This window comes from Halichoeres trimaculatus, unplaced genomic scaffold (genome assembly GCF_033239565.1).
Source record: "Halichoeres trimaculatus isolate MK-OKI-2021-1 unplaced genomic scaffold, fHalTri1.1 fHalTri1_scaffold_9, whole genome shotgun sequence".
NCBI classification, from domain to species: domain Eukaryota; kingdom Metazoa; phylum Chordata; class Actinopteri; order Labriformes; family Labridae; genus Halichoeres; species Halichoeres trimaculatus.
In genome coordinates this window covers 26284586-26309486 of record NW_027437188.1, presented here as the reverse complement: position 1 = coordinate 26309486, position 24901 = coordinate 26284586, and the positions used below count along the sequence as shown (strand labels likewise).

Sequence of the window (24901 nt, the reverse complement as noted above, 5' to 3'; positions counted from 1 at the left end):
AGTAAGGTATTTTATCAATTTTAGATTGAAACTGTTAAGATGCCACATAGCCCTACTACTTTAAAGCTCCTGTGTGGAACTTTCAGCTTGTGTTGGTTTGTCACCCCCTGTGGACACAGTTGTGTCATCTCACATTTTCATCATAAGTTTCAATACTGATGTCATACTTTTTTTTTATAACAAGCTGAAAACTTCTCACTAAGCTTTTTAATTGAAAAAGACAACAAAAAAGATATAACATGTTACATGTTACTACCAAAATAAATGTTTTGTATAATATGTGTATGAATTCCCAAATGAATGTATAGCTTCAGTGTTTTTAATAATGTCTCCGCCTATGGATGTTTTTGGGTCAGGCAGAGTTTACTGCAGCTACAGCAGGCAGGGCGGAACTGCTGAGAGCAGTGTCGAAGGAAGACGGACAGTCAGGGAGAGTCCCAGCCAAACTAAAACAGCAGTTATTAAAATGGCATTGCTTTAATTTAAATTCTCATTTCTCCGAGAACACTTTGGATGCTATTACGGCGTGTTTGCTGTTTGTTTCGGAGGTGTTGAAACTTCCCTCACATTCCCTCTAACGCATTTCCACGAAGGGAGGCGGCGGTGGAGCGCTCGGCAGCCATCTTTGGACCTGCCTGGGAGTGGGATACGACTATTCTGGCACCCCAGATACTTCGAGGGTGGGGATTTTTAACTTGTAATATTTCACAATTCTTTAGATTATTGTCGACTGACAGCGTTGAGAACCAAACGGATTGAGTGTGATTTCTTACCGCGTTCGGGGTGAAACAGTAGGAATACTTTTGTAATCCCAAACTGTTTTGAATAACACGACTGAAACCTGGCCTGTCAGGAGAGGGTGAGTTTGAGCTAGGTGGCTAAGCTAACTTAGCAAACACCCCAGAGGTTAGCTTGCTGGTTTAGCAGTTTATGTTAAAACATTTATCTAAGTTAGTTAAATTTCATAACACTCGTATTTATTCATATTCTCAGGTTATCCACGCAAAATATATGTTGCGTGAATTGTTTTGTTTCATGACACGTAACTTGGCTGAGCTGACGTTAAGTTGTTGCTAACATCTCAGTCAACGTTGGCTAGCTGGGAGCTTGTAAAACCTCTGATTTGTTTGCGCACGTTTGAGAGTGTTACTGGGTCTGTATATTTCAGACGTAGTGAGCTTGACTTGTTTGTGTGACAGTTAAAGGAGCTTTGGTAAAGTGACAACTTTTAGAAAATCCCTCTAATCCCTTTCTCTAATTCCACACATGTTGCAACACAACTAAGGTGTTACCTAAGTCACAGGTAACATGCTAGGCTGGGCTTTGAGTTTACCTCAGGTATCATCGTTTTGAGTTTGCTCTGAGGCAGACTTTGTTTATATATCACTGCCTTTTAAAAGTTATTTTCAGCACTGTACAAACAGGATGAAACTCTCCTATCCCAGCAGTTAATTCTTAAATGTATAGAGTGTTATGGAGGCCTGCACCAAAACATAAATGTAAGAAGGTTAAAAATATTGATTCTTTAACTTGTGTGGTGTAGACAAAGGGAAGACCAGTAATTGACACTGTGCGATCATGTGTTTTCATCTTGTGGATTTAATGACTTTACTTACTAACATCACTTACAGGCTCAAAATGTGTACTTAACCTTTTTTAATTCTAACATACATTTTTTGTTTCAATCTGAAATGACTATCTGAATGCCTGTTGTCACTGTGAAGTTAAGACAGACAGATAATCACTTGTCAAAACGCTCACCAGGGCCCCTTCCTACCTCCCTATAGCTGTGCGAACAGGAAATGCTGAGAAATGCAGCGCAGTGAGGACATACATCGGGAATTCCAGCCCTCCAGCTTTTGTTGTCCTGTCCTGCTGCATTCTTGTGCATGTGTGTCTGTGTTCGCTGGAACGCCATGGTGTTTTATGGAGGTATCAGCTATCATCACTCACTTTTTGTGATCATGTGTCACCCGTCGAAAATGCCATCATGAGATATCACAACACAGGCTCATTCATGAGCGACAGTGTTAGTGAGGAACAATGGCAATAAAGAGGCACAGTCCCACATGGTAATGAGGCTTTATTTCAGAGCCGTGGTCGCATCTGTGTGGAAGAGTGAGTTGTTCAGTGTTGTTGTGAGACAAAAGATGTCTGCTTGAACTGGGGGCTGTTTCTCCCAGGGCTGGGAAAGAAGTCTTGTGACTCTAGCGTCAGCTCTGCATCTGTTTGCAGCTGATCATCTGAGCTGCATGGACTCACTAAACTTTCTTTCAGTGATCTTTTACAGTCTACATCTGTACTACAGCAGTAAAGCTGTTTGGCAAACTTTTAATAGGCAGCAAACAAATTGAAGTCACAACCTGACGTGGGAGTTATGTCATGTCTGTCTTTTGAAGGGTAAGTTGACAAAGCGTTTAAAAAATAGACAAAACGCAAATGATATTGAAGGCAGTGAGCTTTGGAGATAAGGTTATCTAAGACACCCCACACCCTGTCACTTTTTCTAACCCCTTTTTTGGGAAGGCTGATGGGTAGAAAATATTAATCATGGGAGGACAATCTGTTGTTAAGATTGTCATATATCTTCACAGAGGGACATTTCTCCAGTGATCCCCTCAAAACACCTCCACGATTGGCAAAAAATGTTTTTTTTAGGTTGATTTTGGTGAACTAGCCCTTTGATCACTGCCAGCAAGATTTTATGGACAATGTTTGGTATGTTCGAGATGTGTGTTTACCGGGTACAGGTCTAACAAGTCGTCCTATCACTGGAATGCTTTGTTTCGGTTCAGGCATCTGTTCCGGTGAAGCAGCAAGTTGTTACCTCTGCCACTTTCTTTGTCTGAGCAGCACACTTCTTTGTATCCTCCTCACATCTGTCCCTACATACCAGTCACTGAAGGTGTGAGGGGAGGTCGTCATGACACAGCCCACTAATTTCCTAACCGTGGTTGCCGTTACTATGGGAACAGGAGACTTATCTCTTGTTGCTGCAGGATTTCCTGCTTGCCATTTTCCACATGTGCACCTTAGATAGTGGTTTAGCTCTTGGATTTGGGGCAGTATGGGTAAACTGGATTTGCTGGAGAAGACAGATCATCATAACTTTTTAAGACACTCTTCTCTGATGCGCTTTCATGATCAGAAATTTTACATAATTCAAACTGAACTACATGATTACATTTGCTGCTGCTTTGTTTACACTTCATTAATTTTTTCTTTTTCTCTACTTTTCAGCTCTGAACACATGAGACCCCAGTCCTGCAGATGAGCCGTCGGTGGGGGCTGTCAAGTCGCTGTCGCAGACCCAGATAGTTCCTGGCGACAGCGGCATTGCCCCCCCTCTCCCCATTATGCCCAATAGCAGTCGGGCGGGGAGCCTGAAGGACCCCGAAGTTGCTGAGCTCTTCTTCAGGGAGGACCCAGAGAAGCTCTTCTCAGATCTGCGTGAGATCGGACATGGCAGCTTTGGCGCTGTTTATTTTGTGAGTATTTAGGTCCTCATCAGTTTGACCTTGTTTATACCATAGCATGTCGTATCGATGAGGCCTGAAAAGGATAGAATCAAAGCCCTACTTATTGAGAAATTCCAAACCTATGAACATCATAAAATAACACTGAGGCACTGTAAACATGTTTCAGCCTGTCGTGTTGTTATGGAACAGGCTTTGAGATTTGGGCCCTGTGGCCTCAAAGGTCAGTGATTAATAAACATTATTGTTTGTGGACTACAAATACCACAAAAGCATTTAGCATACTTTTGAAAATTCCTACCACTTGAAACTTATTAGGCAATCAAACCCAGTGTGTATCAACTATTGTTCTGTAATGTTGTTGCTGTGTTTTAATGAAATTTTCCATAATGTTTCAGATGAAGCTGATATCAGGATTAAGCACTTTTAGAATTCATTGCTTATGTCAGAGTATTTCTGATTTGTTGTTATGTAATGCTCTTTGCCTCATTAAGTCTACATAGTCTGAATTCTCACGAGGATCATGTAGTTTGTTCTCCAACACAGATTATGAAGTCATAGTTTGGGCTGAAAGGTCCCTCACAGTGATTGTCAATCAGTTTAATGCATAAGCTAAGCGCTCAACAGAGAAACGGCACAGTAAAAATGATCCAGAAAAGGAAAAAGGATGATACATCTGTTGTCGTAATGCAACCTCAGTCACTGCTTTGCATAGTAAGTATGTGATATGCTTACTGTTTTAGGCACAGGATGTGCGGACAAATGAGGTGGTGGCCATCAAGAAGATGTCTTACAGTGGGAAGCAGTCCACTGAGGTACGTTAGTGCTCACAAACATTTCAGAAAGGCAGTTCCAAACATATGTTTCATGAATGTTTGGTTTGGTTTTGTTGTAACACTCATGTGATTTTTACACTTCTCACAGAAATGGCAAGACATCATCAAGGAGGTGAAATTCCTACAGAGAATACAGCACCCAAACAGTATAGAGTACAAAGGATGTTACCTGCGAGAGCACACCGCCTGGGTAAGACTATACATGAGAGTGATGATGCTGTATGACTTCAATGCACTAAAGGAGAGAGAAAAAAACAATTAACACAATACCCTCTCTGTCACTGCAGCTGGTAATGGAGTATTGTCTCGGCTCTGCTTCAGATTTGTTAGAAGGTGAGTTTTAAACCCTCTGAACACGTAATCATTGTATTTCTAACATCTGCCTGCAAGCACGGAACGCAGTCTCCCCGCAACTTTCCTCGCTTTTACATCTCTGTTGGTGAATGTATCCCCTCCAGTTCACAAGAAACCTCTGCAAGAAGTTGAAATAGCTGCAATTACCCACGGTGCTCTTCAAGGCCTGGCTTATCTTCACTCCCACAACATGATTCACCGGTGAGTCTTTCAAGTGTTTAGGAGCACGCTGGGCACAGGGTGCTTTTGCTCTCAGGCGTTTTTTTGTCTCCTCATGTGGTGCTTTAATCATTTCCTCCTCTGTGTTCAACAGAGATATCAAGGCAGGAAACGTCTTGCTGACAGAGCCAGGGCAGGTGAAACTGGCAGATTTTGGTTCTGCATCGATCGCCTGTCCTGCTAACTCTTTTGTCGGGACTCCATATTGGTAAGATGTCGAACATATAAGAGTTCTTTTGAAAATTTGGTCATATGTGCTAGTTTTCTTTATCCCTGATGTATTTGTTTCTGGTTTTAGGATGGCCCCAGAAGTAATTTTAGCCATGGATGAGGGTCAGTACGATGGAAAGGTGGACATTTGGTCTTTAGGGATCACCTGCATTGAATTAGGTGAGACAGCATCCATTTGTTTTGGCATTTTTGTTTATTTCTAGTATTTATTTTAATGTTTAGTTCACAAATTACTTAATGATTCTGACTTTTCCTTTATGTTTCTTTGTTCTAACCTTCTCCCTTGTATGCAGCTGAGAGGAAGCCTCCTTTGTTCAACATGAATGCAATGAGTGCCTTATACCACATAGCACAGAATGAAAGCCCCATGCTGCAGTCTAGTGAATGGTAAGAAAGATTTATTTACATAAGATTTTTTGTTTCTTTTTTTTTAACTATCTGATCTCATAAAGTAACAAATCTATCATTTGTGCTTCAATTTTAGGACGGACTACTTCCGAAACTTTGTGGATTCTTGCCTTCAGAAAATCCCCCAGGATAGGCCGAACTCTGAGGAGCTCCTAAAGGTGTGAATTTTAAAAACTGACTTAATGAATAAAACCTCAAATTAGGGATGTCTCAGTCTTAAGTATTGAAAACACAGATTTTGGCATTGTCAAATTGATTGGTGATTGGTGTTTTAGCCAACTTTCTCAATCATTTATTCTAGCTGTCATTGAACGGAAATTGCTACCAAAGGGTAATTCGTCAGTATAACCAAAAGTTCTGAAGTTGCCCAACATTGGAAAATAGAGTGGATGACTTTAACATCAAAATTAGTTGGATTAAGTTAAATGGAACTAATAAGGTTAGCTTAAAAAAATGTACAGCTTCACTTTCTTCTCTTTTTATCTCTGCAACCCTAAGTATCGGATCAGGACTTGGTATCGGCAGATATTAAATTCTAAAAAACTGGATCTGTAACAGGGGCAAAAATTGCTGATGGGGACATCCCTACTTCAAACCAAACCAGAGTTCAGGATTTAATCCCAGAGGTCTTTTCTGTCTTTGTTCTCCAGCATGCTTTTGTTCAACGTGAGCGGCCAGAATCAGTTCTCATAGACCTGATAAGCCGGACGAAGGATGCAGTACGAGAGCTGGACAATCTGCAGTATCGTAAAATGAAGAAGATCTTGTTTCAGGAAGCCCATAATGGCCCCACAACAGAGGCACAAGACGAAGAGGAGGTCTGTCATGTGACCGTTTTGACCACTTGTATTTCTTTTTCAATCCATTTCTTTCCCTTCTGGTGTGTTCCACATTATTTATCTCGTGTAACCGGAGAGTCAGATTGTAATTTTGCCACTGTCGGCTTTGTGTGCTGTTTTTAAGGAGCCAGAGCACAGTGTGGGTAGGACGGGTACAGTGAACAGCGTGGGGAGCAACCAGTCGATACCCAGCATGTCGATCAGTGCCAGTTCACAGAGCAGTTCAGTCAACAGTCTGACAGATGCAGGAGACGACAAGAGTGAGGTGGACATGGACGGAGACCACACTGTCATGTCCAACAGCTCTGTCATACACCTGAAACCGGTGAGAAGTGGTTCCATAGTTCTGTTTTCTAATTTTAAACACAACATTAGATGCTTTTTTTATGCTCTTTACATTTTCTGTGCATCTTTCTGATCTTTCAGGAGGAGCAGACGTATAATGAGGAGTCAGAGCCAAACACCCGGCCAACTGAGCCTCAGTCCCCTCCTGCACAGACTCCACGGCCAAAACGAAACCGCGAGCACTTTGCTACTATCCGCACAGCCTCAGTGGTAAGAACGTAGTTATTGTATCTGCACATCAACAAGTAGCAAAGAATGAACTCCAGGAGTGGATCTTTATTTTGTGTCAACGTGTCCTGTGTTTTCCAGCTCACTCGTCAGATCAAGGAGCATGAGCAGGACTCTGAGTTAAGAGAACAAATACTCGGCTACAAGAGAATGAGGCGGCAGCACCAGAAACAACTGATGGCTCTGGAGAACAAGCTAAAGGCTGAGATGGATGAGCACAGACTTCGCTTGGACAAGGAACTAGAGAACCAGAGGAACAGCTTTGCCCAGGAGATGGAGAAACTGATAAAGAAGCACCAGGCGTCCATGGAGAAAGATGTATGCACTCAATCTATTTGTTTGTTTGGCTCAGAGTTAAAATCCTTTCAGAAAAAAACTGATGCTGGTGTGCTTTCTTTTCTTTTTAGGCAAAAACTTTTAGCAATGATGAAAAGAAGTTCCAACAACATATCCAGAGTCAGCAGAAGAAAGAGCTCAACAGTTTCCTTGAATCGCAGAAACGGGAATATAAACTCCGCAAGGAACAGCTCAAAGAGGTAATGAAGTAACAGAAACCTTATTTTACTTACTTTATGTGGCACCTCGTCTGCTCTGTTACTGAGCTGCAACTTTTCTCCGTCTGATTCAGGAGTTGAATGAAAACCAGTCAACACCTAAGAAAGAGAAGCAAGAGTGGTTGGCAAAGCAAAAGGAGAACTTCCAACATTTCCAAGCAGAGGAAGAGGCCAACCTACAGCGCAGGCAGAGACAGTATCTGGACCTGGAGTGTCGCAGGTTTAAACGGAGGATCTTGATCGCTCGCCACAATATTGAGCAGGACTTGGTGCGCGAGGTCAGTATGCTGGGTCTTAAATTTATTAACTGACAAACCCATCTTAATGCATTGTTCATTCTGACCTCATTCTGTTCATCTCTGTATTGCACGTAATTAGGAGCTCAACAAGCGTCAAACCCAGAAGGATTTGGAACACGCCATGCTTCTCCGGCACCATGAGTCCATGCAGGAGCTGGAGTTCCGCCAGCTCAACACCATCCAAAGGACAAGGGCAGAGCTGATCCGCCTGCAGCACCAGACGGAGCTCACCAACCAGCAGGAATATAACAAGAGGAGGGAGAGGGAACTGCGGCGTAAGCATGTGATGGAGGTTCGCCAGCAGCCCAAGAGCCTTAAGGTGAGAAATCAAACTGCGAACATTGCTTATTACTAAAACAGTCTGCCTAGAATGCAAATTACTAGAAAGAGTCTAAACTGTATCAGACTTGTTAAAAATTGCTTTATGATGCAATTTTCTCTATCATGTAGTCCAAAGAAATCCAGATCAAGAAGCAGTTTCAGGACACGTGTAAGATTCAGACTCGGCAGTACAAAGCACTGAGGAATCATCTGTTGGAGACCACACCAAAGTCAGAGCACAAGGCCGTCCTCAAGCGGCTGAAGCAAGAGCAGCACCGCAAACTCGCCATCCTGGCAGAGCAGTACGATCACTCCATTAACGAGATGCTCTCCACTCAGGCGGTGAGTGCAGGATCCTACGAGTGTGAGATCACACCAAAGAAGGCTCAAATCACTGATAAGCGTGTTGATGTTTTATTTCTTTAGCTCCGTCTGGATGAGACTCAGGAGGCTCAGTGCCAAGGCCTCAGAATGCAGCTACAGCAAGAGCTGGAGCTTCTCAACGCCTACCAGAGCAAGATCAAGATGCAGACGGATGCCCAGCATGACCGTGAGAGGAAGGACCTGGAGCAGAGGGTGTCGCTCAGAAGGGCCCTGCTGGAACAGAAGGTCAGTCCTTATTAGTATTCCAATGTAAGACTGACTCTGTAATTGTTAAGGAGAAATTAATTTGCATTTCTGTGACACATGCAAATAGTGACCTTTGATCTCCTCTGGGATTTTTTCCTTAGATTGAGGAGGAGATGATGTCCCTCCAGAATGAGCGCTTGGAGCGAATCAGAAGCCTTCTAGAGCGTCAGGCCCGAGAAGTGGAGGCTTTCGACTCGGAGAGCATGCGCCTAGGTTTCAGCAACATGGTGCTATCCAACGTCTCCCCAGAAGGCCTCAGCAACAGCTTCCCCGGAGCTCCTGGAAACTGGAGTCACCATCAGCAGCACCAATCTGGGAGCTCCCACGGCTCACACTGGGGCAGCAGCGGATCAAGTGCAGGGTCAAGCCACCAAGGAAGCCATCACCACTATCACTCCAGTCCGGGAGGGCCACCTATGCAGCAAGGCTGGGGGCAGAGCCTGCAAGGAGGTGGGGCTCCATCACCGTGGGGACACCCATCAGCAGCATCCTTGGTATCGCGCAGCAGTGCAGGCGTACAGAACAGCCCCCAGGGGATGGGGAGGACATCCTCAGGAGGGCGCAGTGAGCAGGGCATGAGCAGGAGTACCAGCGTCACCTCTCAGATATCCAACGGGTCACACCTCTCCTACACATAGATCTCCCAGAGGCTTTGGAAGCTCGAGCGAGGAGACGTAGAATCCAACAAACACAGCAGGACAGGGTGTTGACACCGAGCTCTGCTTCTCTGTTACCCCCGTGTACAGACGTGGATGTGTGATGAAATAAATGTTGCTCAGGTCAAAAGGGCTGGAAGAGACGCAGCCCGTCCTCACGGCAGTTTATCGGCACACATGCGGATCCTTAAATTTATGTTACATTAGTAATTTGAGTGTCAACACATAATACTCCCATTTGTTCTTATTTACAGCTCTCTTCTACAGAATTTTAAAAGTATATGTTTTGTGCTCTACACAGCCATTGCTCTCATTTTGCACATCAAACACTGTTCAAAAAGCCTTTGACATGTGTTCACTATGTCCTTTAAGCAATGTGGTATCAAACAATCACAGGAACATTATTCCATTTAGCCCCCTTTCTCTTAACTCCACTGATTTATCCGCGATGATACACTGGTCGATTGTTGAAAAGGCAGCAGATCTGACTTACGACTTGTTGCTGTTGCGACACCAGCCTGCTGTAATGGTCATAAACCTGACACGGTCTTTTAAACCAGTCCTTTTACTTCACCTGATTTCCAGAGCATCAGCCAAAATGAGACTTTTAGAGCCAAATACACGTAACTGTTTCAGGCTACAACACTATTACAGTGCCTTTTAACCTTTGAGTATAGAAATTAATCTCAGATGTTTATAGTTTCATGTGTGTTTCTTTCATTCTGTGATTGTACCTCCAGAGTACCCCAATACTTCTCAGATTCTTCTTTTCGCTGTCTTGCAGCAAGGTTAATTTCCATCTCTTAAATGGCGAGAAAAGAAGACAACCCCTGTGTTTTAGGGTCTTTTGAGTGGTGGTACTCGCTCTGCTTTACGGAGAATGTCGGAGGAATTGCAAGGAGATAAAAACAAGTCGCTTGCCTTCAAAAACAATCCAAGTATTGATCTGTTGGTTTTTATTAGTGCCTTTTTAAAACTGCTGCCTTTTTAAAAGCACTTTATACAGCTAAATATGTGTAAGATGAATTTTTGACTTCTTTTCACAGAGCAGCTGGTGGATGAGTGTTTTGTCGGTACGCGTTTAGTTGAGTTGAAGTTAAAGCAATGATGCTGTGATTTTTATTTGTATTTTTTGTAAGGAGGAGCAATTTCCCCAAGTACAGACAGGACTTCTTGTACATCATAAAGAATATGAGTGAGAGATTTTCCACTCCGCTTCTTGATTTTACTCTCGGTGTGAAATCCTGTGGGATTGATTCAGAACAAAAATCCATCACGTGCAGGTAGATAGCTTCATGTAATTGTCATGACCATGACAGCAGGCTTGGCACTACGGAGATAACACTGTTAGAAATAACTTTGGGGCCCAGTTAACTAACACTAAACTAAAAAAAAGGTGCTAAGTTTAAAGACTTTGACACAATAACACAAGAGTTAAGCACATCACCGGATGATTTTGTAGCATTTGTCAGTAAATATAACATTCAGTCAACACTCACTATTGAAACAGCCAAATAAAAACTAAATGTGGCAAAAAAAAAAGCACTTAGGTTTTCCATTTTCCAGTTTCTGCTCCCAGCTTCTCTGTGCAATTTCTCTTTTTCTCACAGAGAATTCAAAGACTTTGTTCAAAACGCCTTCATGGAGAACTATCCAGAGATACTCCCTTGAATCACTAAGCTGGAGTTAAATGTTCATATGTGTATATTTTATTAAGTGAAACATTAAAAGACTAAACTTACATTTTAAGAAAATAATTTCTAAAACTAACTTTATTTAACTGACAGACCACACTGATATTAGCGAAATCTTTCCTTCTCGAAGTGAAAGTTGCTGTTGAGTTGTCTGGACATAGCTCATTAGATGATATTTGTGGGGGGTGTCCACAGACAGAATGCCTCATATGCATGTATTTGCTGTCATCTTCTGAAATGCCACTTATTTATTCAGGCGGCCATCTCTGAGTGTCATCACTGCAGAGTTCATATTCCCATCACTGCACATCTCTCCACTGATTCTGGCTCACTCTGAATGTCATGCTGTGATGTAATGGTAGCACATCTTAGGACACAAAAATGCTGGGGTATTTGTCTTAGCTGAAAAAAAAGTTGGATTTTAATTCCCAACATTTATGTTTCCTGTCCAGAAGAAAGCATTAAATCAAGTGTTTTGGTTCCAGAATTCCCAGTTCCACAAATGCCAAGTGACTTCTCCCAGCTACTGTCAGAAAGCAGGTTATAGTCATCACTTCTCATCAGACTTGTTGATGTTTGGTAAAGAAAAGAGGAATGTCATTATAATGATCAGACCTTACATCAAAAAAGGCCAAGAGCTTGATTGTCAGGCCAATCAAACCTCACAGACATGCCAACGTTTAAGTTTGTATGCACAATTCTTGTTATCTTTTATGTCAATGTTGTGTGCAAGGGAGTATGGATATTGTCAATCATTGTTAGTCGAGAGACCATTTTACCACCCGGGGTTTTGTTTTCTGTTTAATTTTATTACTTGGATGTCAAAATTTGTTCTACTGACTGAAAGCATATGGGAACGGAAAAAGAGTTATGGCAACGGAACATGGTGATCCTTTCTATGGTCAAACACTGTGCCATACCCAAGTTGCCAAGCCCAGATACCACTGCTTCGTCTAATGTTTTCCTTTCACAGGGACGGACAGACGGACAGCGTGGCATGCATGACAAACAAAACAAGTTGGTTCTGGTCTCGTGGCCAAAGAAATTAAGGCTTGAATAGGTGACATGGTGTCAGGCAAATTATGAAAAGAGATTGCATTTCTTTGAAGATGTCAGTATTCTTCTTTGGCACATTACCACTAGAACTCATAACCTGTATTAAACTGTATAGTGGTGGGAGTTGTTATTGAATGTCAGAGAGATTATGAAGATTCTACATAAGAGATGGTAAAGTACTAAAAGTGGATTTAAATTGTGTAAAAAGATTCATAAAACAGAATAAGAATAGGATCAAATTTACTATTTTGTTTGTATTATATTTACCATTATGTTGGCAGAGGGATATTGAAAAGAAATCAACTGTAATAAAGTAATTTTAGTACAACTTCTCCTGTGTTTTGTAAGTATACTTTGTTTTAAACTTGGCTGTGACTTCAATTTCAAATATCCAAAAGGAAAAAAAAAACTTTAATCTAATTAAGAATATACACATTTTATAGGGACTTCCAAAAAAATGAAATGTAGGTAAATCTAAAGGAGGGATTTTCAAGTTGCAGATATCAGAATTATTTATTCTGAATCTGAAGAATGGTTCAGTAGATGTCTCGAGAGAAAATTGTAAATAAGAAAAAAATAATTGTGGATATTTTTAATAACAATCCTTACAAGTGAGGATATATTTTTGACATACAAGCAAGCTTTCGTACACATTTAACATCGGATCACTGGTAGGATAATGTATGTAAAAGTAGTGCCTACAGCCCAGGTCCCTGATGGACATATTGGGCCTTAGATCAAATAAAAACAGGTTTTGCACGTGAAAAAAAAATCATAATTTGGTTAGTAATACATTTTTTAATGTAAATGATTTTTTTCTGCCAGTTTTATCAAGTAGATTACACCCCTGGAACGGAGTGTGCATTTTTAAACCGCCCACCTCACCTAAAGGACCACTGAAGGTCCAGGGCCACAGCTTGGGAACCATTCGTTAAGCGGAAGTGCATGCAACGTGATATGTGACGAGCATTGTAAACAAAAGTGAGTGTTAGCAAGTTAGCTTGGAAAGGGAATGTCGTCTCTTCAAAACTAAGTAAGTAAAGATGACAACCTATCGACTTTAGACGTGTTTACGTTGTTTTATGTTGACTTCGTACGCGTTATGGACAGAGAAATAGTTTAAAGATCAAGCAAAGGTGCTTTATCTTGTTTCTATCGTCAGGGGGTAACATTGTATTTACTGCCCAACCTCACTGCCTGAGTCAAAGATTGGGTGAAATCGGTATGCAAGGATCAATATTATTAGCTCTTAAAACCAAAACTTTCTGTAAAATCAGGGGTCAGCTGTATGGTACAGCTAGCTGCATTTAAGCTTGACTTAAATGGACAAGCTAGCTAGCTAGCTAACTAACCGTTGACTCTACTCCAATAAGATTATATAACTTCCAAGATAATATCAACACTAACCTTTTATGTTATCTAGACTGATAACACTTTTACAACAGATAATGTCAATCGCAGTAATATTATGGTCGTCAAAAAACAAAAACGTTATGTAGCATCTGGAAGAGCACGTAGCGTCAAAATTAAGAGATTAAGTGTGAGCTAAATCACTTAATAGGTAACGCTAATGTCTAAACAGTTAACATTCTGGTTGTTTACTAACATAACGATTACTGGAGTTGTTGTGCAAAATTTCAGTCATGGTGTCACTTACTTTATTTCAGTGAGCTATTATGCATCTATGCCATAGTCATCAAACTACTGCTTATAGTGGTATCTCACATGACAAACTACATAGTTAACAATAAAGGTAAAACCAAATGCATTATTGAGATATTTATGTAGAAAATGCAATGAATTGTGCAGAATATCTGCACAAAATACATTTTGAATGTTGATTTGGCACATAAAAAGTGTGCACAAACCTTATCATTCCTTGTTTCTTTTCATATGCCAGCGCCTATAAAAAAACATCCTCAAATAAACACTTATTGTCATGGAGCCAGATTAGATGATTAGATTTAGAGCATATGAGATAAAGTTCAAACTCATGGGGTGTGTGGCTTAACTGAATAAAAAAAATTTCTGAACCACTTTTGACTTTTCTTTCCTTTTCCCTCTTTGATATCCTTACAGATCTCCAGAATGTTGTGTGAAGTCCTGCTGTCATCACTATGGTTCCTGTTTGTAATCTTCTGGGTCGAGACAATAAGTGTGTGGCTGTTCCTTTCCATGTTTTATCAGGACAGAGCATTTTACCACTGGGGAGATGGGTATGTGTTTCTGTAGTTAACAGTCTGCAGAGTTTGTTTAATTCTATCCATAGGGACAACTACTATAAATGTGTCGTAATCCTAAACCTTTTTGTTACCTTAGCCTTACTCTCAATAATTTAAAAACACTTTCAGGTTAAAAGATAACTTAGCTTTGTGGCAGTGGCTATCCTGAAGTGTAAAAAAGTATGGTTTTTGGATCAGACTCAAGATCTATGACTTTGATTTTCCCACCGACACTAATTTCTAAAGTGGGAATAGAAAAAAGTCATATGTAATGAAAATAAAAACATTTCCATTCTTTTTTTCTTTTTACCTTTAACTGTGCTCATAAGATTTTTGCCTCTTTTTTGATGTTAAAGGGTATTTTCAGATGATCCTGGACAGATGCTGTACATGTTGAGCAGGTAAGAACTTTTTAAAAATGTGATTAAGAAGGTTTAAAGTCTTTTGACATGTGGTGTTTGTTGGTTCTAATGTTTTTATTGTTGTTGTTATTTTAGAGTGGATACACAGATGCAGACAGATGTCCAGACCTGAGACTAAAACAAATAAACAACTGGACCAGAAGGACTCCCGGTAGAGGACTGCTGCAGTTATGTGATCGAAGAATATGATGAAAAGCTTTTCCAACTTTGCACTGACTGCCTGGCACAGCATTGTGCTAAGTCTTTATCAGTAAAAGTAGTTTCACTTTTAATTGCGGGCAGTGAGTTATGAAGATGCACCTTGGTGTCAGAGGAAAACCCTCTGTCATGATGTGTTTAACAGCAACCATTGTAACAATTACATTTTCATCTAAGATACAAAGGAAGTTGAAGAAAGTAGCAGCAGAGGGTTGATTCTGAAAGAATGAGATTTTGTTTCTGTAAGCACCATCTCAGAATTTCTCTGACACCATATTTTGATCATGCTGGCATACTATGCAACTACAGCTGTCGCTGTCTGCAGCTGTTTATTGTGTTGTAGATATCAGATTGCAGTAAATCTGTTACGGCTAAGGCCTATGAATGTTTTAACATTTAAAAGATTTTTGGAGGAAGATCGAGAAGAGTTTATCATTTAATCTCTGCTTTATAATTCTTCACGCTAACTACACCTTCACTAACCTAGAAATGGTGACCACATGCACAACACTGAGAGTCGTTGACATTCCTCTTCTCCATTCAGTGTATTTTACATAGCTTTATGTGCATCTTTCTCTTGATGGGTTGATGGGTTTTGCACCAGATTTTATCACTACATGACTAAAAATCTATCCTGAGGTCATATGAAAAATTACACAATAGCACGCTGATTGCAAAAGCACCATCTACTGATGAAGACTGGGAAATAAGAAAAGATAGAAAGGAGAAATTTTGAAGACATGTTTGCATAAGACAGAAAATTTGGGAATATATTCTCCTAAACCCTTAATTAAATTGAAATGCAGTAAAAGTAATACTAAACTGTAACACAGATTTTATATATTTTTGAGAGCCTGTGAGATTATTGGTGCAGCAGACGTTTTTGTATTGCTTTCTGTTAATTAAAAGATTTGTATTTGAACGAGACCAGCAGTTATTGCTTCGTTTTGTTGAGATGAGAATGAGAAGTCATATGTATCAATATGCTTAATAAATGAGAGTATTTTGAACTGAAAATGTATCTAAATTTGTTATACTACCTACACATCGCATGCCAAGGCAGCAGGGGCGCTCTTACAACAGTAAGCACTTTTAATAAAAAGAACTGAATCGTGAAACTCAACCGGGTCATTATTCTGTCCTACCGGGATATTAGAAATGCAGTTGACATTTTAACTGTAAAATATTTAACCATTTATTTGGTTTTTGAGAAAGTGTATGCCGTAACCGGACGTTTCTGCGTTTAAAATTTGTAAAATTATTCAACGTTATATTCGCCTTTGAGCGGTTTATCACAAACATGGCTCCAACAATTCAGACACAAGCCCAACGAGAAGACGGCCACAGGTATGTTAAAACATGCTTTTAGGAATTCAGTCACAACCGGTTTTGTAGAAGATAAACATGTAAAGTTCTATTCTTTATGTTTATACTACCAAAGTTTTGAATTTAAATATAGCAGGCCCAACGCTTAATGGTTGTTTACAACTTTAGCAAACAGTGCTAATTGGTTAGCACGTATAAGCAGGCTTTAACGGTAAATTTAACTGTGTTAACGTAGGTGTGTTTGCATAAAGCATGAAATTTTCTGTTCAATGTTTTAAATCTGAAATATGAATCTTTCTGGTGTGTTTTAATGGTGTAATTTTGACTGCTAAGCAAAATGCTAAGTTAAGTAAGCGCAAAGGAGCGAACACCACAATGTAAAAATGCTAGCAGTGACGTACTTTTTAAAAAGAGTTGTATTAAATAACATCGCATTTAATCTTGAAAAGGCTTTGATTATACTATATAATTCACAGAAACATGATATGCAGCTGTTACAATAGATTTTGGCCATGTATAGCGCACTTACCCTTTTTTTCCAGTACATATTTCATATGACATGTATTCACTGGCTTGATTTCGTACACATTTTTGCAAGGTGAAAGTACAACAGAGTTTTGGTAGTTAACCTTTTATGACACTAGCATTGAAATAAAAAGTAACTTGTACAAAGTTATCAAAGAAAAATCAAACTAGATGTGGTTTGAAATAATTCCCCTTCATAGAAACACCACAGTTTTCGTATGAGAAGGTATAAAAGACAATAAATTTGACAAATGTCTCTTTTCATTCAGTCGGCAGTCCTCGCACAGAACTGTTCCAGAGAGGTAATCGGATTCAACACAACTTTGAATTTACTCTCAATTACAGTAATCCTAGTGCAGTGTGAGCAACCGGAGCGTGCACATTTTATACTTTTTGTGCTTGTAACAGGTCAGGAGTGGTCTGCCGAGTGAAGTACTGCAACAGCCTCCCTGACATCCCCTTCGACCCTAAATTCATCACATATCCATTCGATCAGCACAGGTAAACATTCATCTTCTTAATCCAGAAATTACTTTCTGACAAACCAAAAGCAATTTTGACTTGTGTACTCTGTTATCTATCTAGGTTTGTACAGTACAAGGCAACTTCTCTTGAGAAGCAGCACAAGCATGAGCTCCTGACTGAGCCAGACCTTGGTGTCACCATAGATCTAATCAACCCAGACACCTACCGCATAGACCCGAATAGTAAGTCTCAAGTTGTCGTATCATATAGTTTGATATGGCACTATCCTGTTTTATCTAACGCTGACCAAACCAATCTGTCAAATTCTTAGTTCTGTTGGATCCTGCTGATGAGAAACTGTTGGAAGAAGACATCCAGGCTCCATCCAGTTCAAAGAGGTAAGGCGACTCAATAGAGACCTTTACCTTGTTCAGGTTTATTATTTATCCATGTGTAAGAGTTTTTATTTTAACACTGGCTACATTAACATGCGGTCCGTATTCAGGTTAAGGTCAATATTCTGGTTTCTGAAACAATCAGAATAACCTGTGTACATGCGTGAGCAAACAGGGTTATCCCTGTTTTGCGTGGCATCATGATCAAAACAGCAACACATGGACGACATCATTATTTGTCAATTTCCTCAATAGTTGAAGGTGAGAACATTAAGAAATTGGAAATTTAGTTTTGCCATTTTACAGCTAGGACTTCCTGTACTCAAAAGACCAAGATTCCTTGCAAACAGAACATGTGCAGCACACAAATTAATCTTCCTTTTGATGAGGATATCCCTATAGGCATATGTATGAGCAAATATTGGGGTTAGAGAAGGAGTAACCCTGGTCTTCTGATTATCAGGTCACAGCAGCATGCCAAAGTGGTCCCATGGATGAGAAAGACAGAGTACATTTCCACAGAGTTCAACAGATATGGAGTTTCCAATGAGAAAGTGGAAGTCAAGTAAGTTTGCAAAACTTGTTGTCATTGAAATGACCTCAAAGAAGAGAGATGAGTTTTTCTTCCTGTGTGTGTGTATATAAATAACGGGGATGTTGTTTGTGTTCAGGATCGGTGTATCTGTCAAACAGCAGTTCACAGAAGAAGAAATCTACAAGGACAGAGACAGCCAGATTTCTGCTATTGAGAAGACGTTTGAGGATGCACAGAAATCGGTGCGCATGCATGAAGTCCTTATCGTTTTGACATCATTTATGCTCCGAGCATGCTTGAATAGTAAAACAGGCAACACTGTGAGCAGGCTTGCATCTACAAGCCTTGCTTTGGGGGATTGAAGGAAAACGTCCCCAAAGATATGTAATTTAACCCTTTTTTTTAATTTCCCGGATTCCTTAAGTGCAATAAAAGTGTGTTATAGCCTATAATACTGATACATTACCAGCACATTACCAAACAAAATCATATATTTATTTTCATGATGGTACTTGGATAACGAGCTATGGTATTTAAACGTGTTGTTTGTTTTCCAGATTGCACAGCACTACAGTAAACCCAGAGTTACTCCAGTGGAGGTGCTACCTGTGTTCCCTGACTTCAAGGTGAGCTACAGTTAATTTAGTTTAGTTTGGTTTAGTTTATTTTAGTTGAGTGGTTTAATATACAGAGACAATGCACACTGATAAACATTAAAATGTGCCAGTTTAGCCAAGTTGGCTAATTTTTAACTGTAGTCTCTGGGGCAGGTGACATGAGCACTACAATAAATAAAATGCAATAAAAAAGTTAAACAAACAGTTTTATATCCATATTATGAAATACATTGCAATGAAATACATCACAAACATTCAACAAAATGCAATTTAAGTAAAAGTTCAGACCAGATGGTCATGTACTTGACCATCTCTCAACCATGAGTGATCAACCATAAGTTTTAACACTTAGTTACTTTGCCTGGTATTAAATCATGTGCCAAAAGATCTGAGGCAGCAGGAATGCAGGAAGGGACAAAAGATGTGAACACTACACAAACAAACACTTTGAATTAATATGCTACGGAAAAATGAAAAACTGGGGGAGCAGCTTTACTTTCCGCCAGTATTGACTTTTTTTGCATACTCTTACTTAAGAGATTAATCAATGAATATGTGTTCTCTTTCCTTACAGATGTGGATCAACCCATGTGCTCAGGTCATTTTTGACTCTGATCCTGCACCCAAAGACATATCAGGACCAGCAGGAGTGGAAATGATGTCTCAGGCCATGATCAGGTGCGTATGACATACCTGTAGCTAAGAAGTTTGAGTTGTATAATACAGTTGTATTTTTGCATGACTTGCATTTGCTATCTTTTCAACACAGGGGTATGATGGATGAGGAAGGAAATCAGTTTGTGGCCTACTTCCTGCCTCATGAAGAAACCATTCGCAAGCGCAAGAGAGACTGTGATGAAGGAATGGATTACATGCCTGAGGATCTGTAAGTCAGGATTTCATTTCAGCTTCTTTATTTCCCTTTCTTTGTACTGTGCATCAAACTGTGCATCGATGAGTAAAATGCTTTTGGTTTTGTGTCTTTCAGATATGAATACAAGATAGCCAGGGAGTACAACTGGAACGTGAAGAACAAAGCAAGCAAGGGCTATGAGGAGAACTACTTCTTCATCTTCAGAGATGGGGATGGTGTTTACTACAATGAGCTTGAGACAAGGTTAGTTAGTTGTTAGAAAATGGCATCTGCCTTAAAAGGAGATAAAGGCTCGATATTTCATAGCTACCTTGTAGGTTTTGTACTCTGACACTCTCCTCTGTCCTGCAGAGTGCGTCTGAGCAAGAGGAGAGCTAAGGCCGGAGCACAGTCCACCACCAACGCTGTGCTGGTGTGTAAGCACAGAGATATGAACGAGAAAGAACTGGAAGCCCAGGTGAGAAAACATCATACTTTCTGTTTTCCTCCATGATCCTGAATGCAAAATATTGATTTAACTTGGTTCATTTAATTAAAAGAAACATAAAGCAAAGCCGAACATCATGACTAAGTTTACAATGCGTTTACCCTTCATCATAATCTATAAGCTTGTATTCTGTGGTAATGTTTTAATGTCATTGTGATTTCCAGGAAGCTCGTAAAGCACAGCTTGAGAACCACGAGCCTGAAGATGAAGAGGAAGACATGGATATGGATAAGGACATGCAGGACTCAGGTCAGTTTTCTTTTATTCTCTGTAGCTGTCATCAGTTGGACTCAAGCATCGCTGTAGTTTCAACTAAATCATTAACTATCATTGAATGTCTATAACCTTTCCTCCAGGTGATGAAAAAGACAAAGGCAGTGGCAGCGAGGCTGAGAACTCGGGCAGCGAGTCCGAGAGAGAAGACGAAGAGCGAGAACAAAGAGAAGATGATGATGAGGATGAGGATAGAAGCAAGCGGAGGAGGAAGGACAGCAACAGCGGCAGTGAGAGTGGTGAAGAGAGAACGAGAGAAATGCGTGATGAGGAGGAGATCTTTGGAAGCGATGACGACAGCGACGACAACGATCACAAGAACTCTGGGAGGAGCAGCGGAGGGGAAGGCAGTGGGAGCGACGATGAGGGAGGGAACAGAGGAGGCAGCAGGAGCCGCAGCGCTTCACCGGCCCGCAGCGACCGCAGCAGTGACCACTCAGAGAGAAATCAGAGTGGGAGTGGAAGTGACAGAGGGTCTGATTCCAGTGATGCCAGTGACAGTGAATAAGGTCTGTGATCTGGATGAGGTGATAGCTGCATATGTTATCTGCTTGGATGACTCCAAACATGCACTCTCACTGACCCTGATGTTAGCACAGCCTGGGGCTGGAGTCTTAATGATTGCAAATGAAATCAGATACAACATATGTGTGTTATGCTCTTTCTTCATGTCCCTTCAGTCCAATTGTAGATGAACTTGTGCACTAGTAGCTATGTGTGCACACATTTCTGTGTTTTTTTGCGATCACATGTTACGTACAGGATCATGTAAAAATGTTTGTTTTTCTCTTAGTTTTTGACACGTCAACGTGCTACAACTTTGACCTTATAATAAAAACATTTTGTAAGAAACTCTGTGGACAGAATATTTCTGAAGGGTTATCAATTGAGTTATCCAATAAATATATCATCTACTTTAAATACTACCCCAAGATATACTATGTGCTTCCTCAAATATTACACATTATAGGGTCTGTGAGGACTGTCTGAAAAACCTGGTTTCCCATGCTCAGTTTCCCATGAGCACTATCACCCACTGTTGCAAGGACGTGGCTCTTGCAAAGGTGTGCGCTTGTGTTGCAGCAAAAAAAATGGAGATCAGATTGCCTTTTTAACTCTAGTTTTCTTTGTTCAAGACAAATTGTTACAGGATACAAAGCAACAAGGTCATGCATTTATTGATAGTTACACAGTGCTATTTTTTGAAACATGTCAAGAAAATGTCGTAAACGTACCAATTTGTACCGTATTTTAGGTTATATTTAGTGCTACTAACAGCAGGGTGCACTGAGATGTGTCCATAGCTTTTAGTCCTGCCAGTGTTTATCTACCAGATCAAACCTCAGAGAGCAAACGTAACTCCACTCTTCATTTAATTAATAGACAGTCAGATTTGGACAGACCACTGCAGTAAAACTGCTGCATGTGGATTTTCAAAAATAGCTTAACCCATGTTTTAGCCCTTTGCTGGAGCTCTATCACTCTCCTGTTTAGCTTTCTTCTGCTTCCTGTCCTTTTTCTTTTTGAAAGTCCAGCTACAGTGTCCACCATCAATACAAAAAGAAAATCAAAGACAAAGTTTTCAGCAGAGAAGAACACAGATCTCTTTCCTCACTGCTAAACTTTGACATCCTGTGTGGTGTTCTCATATGGACTTCTTCATGAATTTAGTCTGGTCCTGTAATACCCGGGGTGCGAGTCAGAGAAGTAGCATTTAGAAATAACCTATTTTTGTGCTGATGATCTCATTTTAAATCATAGATTACGGTCAGGCATATAGAAATGAGACTTTTCGAGATCACTTAGAAAGCCCTCATAGGTACTTTAAGTTAGCCAAGTTTGGTAAACTCTTCATGTGCACAAGTAATTTCAACACAACACTATTTTACAGTTTACTATTTAATAGCCATAAAAAGCACAGAAATGTTCAATTAAAAATGAACAGCCATGTTCCATTAAGATACTGACAGTAATGAAGATGTTTCAGATGCACGTTTAGCGGAAAAATGAAAGCTGGTTCTTGAGCCATTCCTCTGTCAAGTCATCAGCATTTCTTGTTTCGAAGACCTCAGAGTAAATGAAGAGAGTTGAAATCAGAACAACATGGCATCGCAAGCTTAGATAGATTGATTTTTTAATAAAATTTTGAGTGGTTGATAAACTGGGGGAAAATAGAAAGAAAAAAAGTAGTTTAATGGAGAAAATTCCTTACCTTTGTGAGCTGTGCAGCTTGGACCAGCTGATTCTTGCTGCCTGCATACATCATCTGCTGCTCTGGCTTACATCCTGTTAAAATACATTTTTTTTTTTTTTTAGTTCAAGTGATATCTGACAAAGAGAATACCTTTCACACTTTCTTCATCACTCACCCATAGGACTGGAGAATATGAAACACAGAGGGTAAGACACTCGGCCATCTTCGTGTACATATTTGTAGCTGTAGACGATGAATGTGCTCTACTGTTAAGGCAGTTAACTTTTCTTTTGGGAGTTTTTGGCTATGTACAACATTCAAAGAGTACTTTTCTCCAATTTGATTTTTTTGCTACATTTATAAAATTATCAGTCAGGATATCTTGGTTGCCTCTCTGGAAGTTCTTCTCTCAGCTCATCCAGAGTAATGTCCTAAAACACAGAGTAAGACATAAGCGATTTCTGGTGCAGAATGAACTAAAACTAATATTTAATTGTACTTGCCTCATATTCTTCCTCGAGCACAACAAGCTGTTTCTCCATGTCTATTTTCACTATGACATAGAGAAAGAGGTCTTGAGATTTACCCTATGACCCACATATTTTGATGTGATGTGAATGATGGTTAAAGGGGTTACAATTAGCCACTTCAAACTTAAGCCTTCATACTTACTGAGTATGGCAGCATTGTTGGTCTCTTTTCGGAATCTAAACTTTTTCAGTTTCTGTTGCAGACTTTCATCCACCTCGCACACGACCAAAGTGCTCGACTGCAAAAATGCACAAGAACATGTAGGAAAATCACTCAGATTCTGTCACTCTAAGAAAGTGGAAAGACATCTCTCTCTATACTTCTATGCTCCAGATAAGGTAAACAGAAAAGGTCCGCAGACTAGAAATAGAAACAAAGACTGCAGCAGACATCTGCTTGTTCTGTTTAGATGTTGAGGTCTGTATCCAGCTTGCATGGATGCATTAAACATTCATGACACTATTCTGACATATTGAGGGCAGGAAATGTTTTTGCCGCAACATGCAAGAATGTAGTTTCCTGTTTAAAGGAGCATGGGGGATGGTAGACTTGTGTGGCAATGGTAAAGTAGGAAATATATACACCCCTTTATATATACATGAATGAAAATCCATCTGATCTGCACATTTCAACAGAAGAGCAACATCTTTCAAGCAATTGCATCAGCTTTACCTACCATTCTCAGAGGATCCTTTTCTGTGTTTGGAGGTGACTCCGTCTCGTTGAAACTGTTTGGTTGACAGCTACTCTCAGACTGTTGAGAACCTCTTTGAGACGGTGAGGGGAGGGCAGTCTCATAACGAGTGCATGCATCAGTGCCACTTCCTGTTTTAAATGACACGATGATTCCAGTGAGCACGCCCAACCAAATGTTGTAGGAAAGAGTCTGGATGTGGATTTAAACCTAAATTAATCTAAAAAGATAAGTTTGATGGTAGGTGATTTGTTCTACAGATTTGTTCTGTATTAAGTTGGATAAGGTCCATTTTATGACTAGCTGACTATCAACTTGACTAAAAGGATGAGTTACTTTCACTTCCCATTGACATACAGGAAAGGACATCAAACAGAAAGTACAAGAAATTCACAGGGTATTGATGTTTATGTGACAAAACCACAATAAAGAAGAAATATAAAACATATACAAATGTATGCTCTGTTTTTGCCTGTAAGCAAATATATATAAGATGCATGCAGTATGAGTATAATGTACAACATTAATTTTAAAAGAGTGGGGGCGCTGTTTAAAATGTTGATCAAAACAGATTTTTATGGTCCACAAGACATAAATGTTAAAATTTAACAGAAAACAATATATGCATAGACAGTATGTTAGATGATGACAGTGAAAAATATTACAATACTCTGAATGAAGATGCTAGCATCATATGTCAAAAAGGCTGGAATAGAGAGAGAGAAAAAAGGAAAAGGATGTGTTTAAGGTATCATCTTGAGAAACATCTCTCAAATAGCTCTGCGTATTTGCATCAGATGAGGGACCAAATAGTTTAACACTTTCATGTTCCCTGGCATGGAATTGAAAATATTTCCTCATTTACTCAATATAACATTAAAATATTCAGGGGAACTGGAGAAAATAGGCAAGGCCCAAAACCACGGATGGCCTTATGACCTCAGTTGCATCAATAACAGACTTGGCTCTGTGGTGGATTTCACTGCATAGGCTCAAA

The 24901-nt window shown here is 40.0% G+C and overlaps 3 protein-coding genes across 4 annotated transcripts; 2 read left to right on the top strand and 1 right to left on the bottom strand.

Moving 5' to 3' along the window:
* The first annotated feature begins 361 nt into the window (after positions 1-361).
* On the top strand, positions 362-10588 carry taok1a (TAO kinase 1a). 2 transcript variants are annotated; one of them, XM_074679145.1, is made up of 20 exons: positions 362-680; positions 3241-3488; positions 4220-4291; positions 4401-4502; positions 4600-4645; positions 4771-4867; positions 4980-5093; positions 5184-5275; positions 5410-5503; positions 5601-5682; positions 6175-6342; positions 6488-6688; positions 6790-6918; positions 7018-7254; positions 7344-7472; positions 7565-7768; positions 7869-8108; positions 8240-8452; positions 8537-8719; positions 8842-10588. In XM_074679145.1, the coding sequence occupies exons 2-20, from the start codon at positions 3357-3359 to the stop codon at positions 9376-9378; spliced, it is 3072 nt and encodes a 1023-aa protein (XP_074535246.1). In that variant the 5' UTR covers positions 362-680; positions 3241-3356; the 3' UTR covers positions 9379-10588. The 2 variants fall into 2 exon arrangements, with proteins under 2 accessions (XP_074535246.1, XP_074535247.1); XM_074679146.1 differs by having other exon boundaries at positions 362-859.
* Positions 10589-13044: 2456 nt separating this feature from the next.
* paf1 (PAF1 homolog, Paf1/RNA polymerase II complex component) lies at positions 13045-21330 on the top strand. The gene is made up of 17 exons (XM_074679454.1): positions 13045-13179; positions 14226-14362; positions 14725-14769; positions 14866-16335; positions 17109-17141; positions 17248-17340; positions 17425-17546; positions 17636-17702; positions 18163-18264; positions 18371-18476; positions 18792-18860; positions 19426-19529; positions 19621-19737; positions 19840-19968; positions 20077-20182; positions 20377-20461; positions 20569-21330. Exons 4-17 carry the CDS (start codon positions 16289-16291, stop codon positions 20991-20993), a joined length of 1605 nt encoding a protein of 534 aa, XP_074535555.1. The 5' UTR covers positions 13045-13179; positions 14226-14362; positions 14725-14769; positions 14866-16288; the 3' UTR covers positions 20994-21330.
* Positions 21331-21499: 169 nt separating this feature from the next.
* Positions 21500-24194, bottom strand: gmfg (glia maturation factor, gamma). Its single transcript, XM_074679453.1, has 7 exons — positions 23887-24194; positions 23352-23448; positions 23183-23232; positions 23061-23110; positions 22855-22937; positions 22698-22771; positions 21500-22552 (listed from the first exon to the last, which is right to left on the bottom strand). Exons 1-7 carry the CDS (start codon positions 23887-23889, stop codon positions 22481-22483), a joined length of 429 nt encoding a protein of 142 aa, XP_074535554.1. The 5' UTR covers positions 23890-24194; the 3' UTR covers positions 21500-22480.
* Positions 24195-24901: the final 707 nt, after the last annotated feature.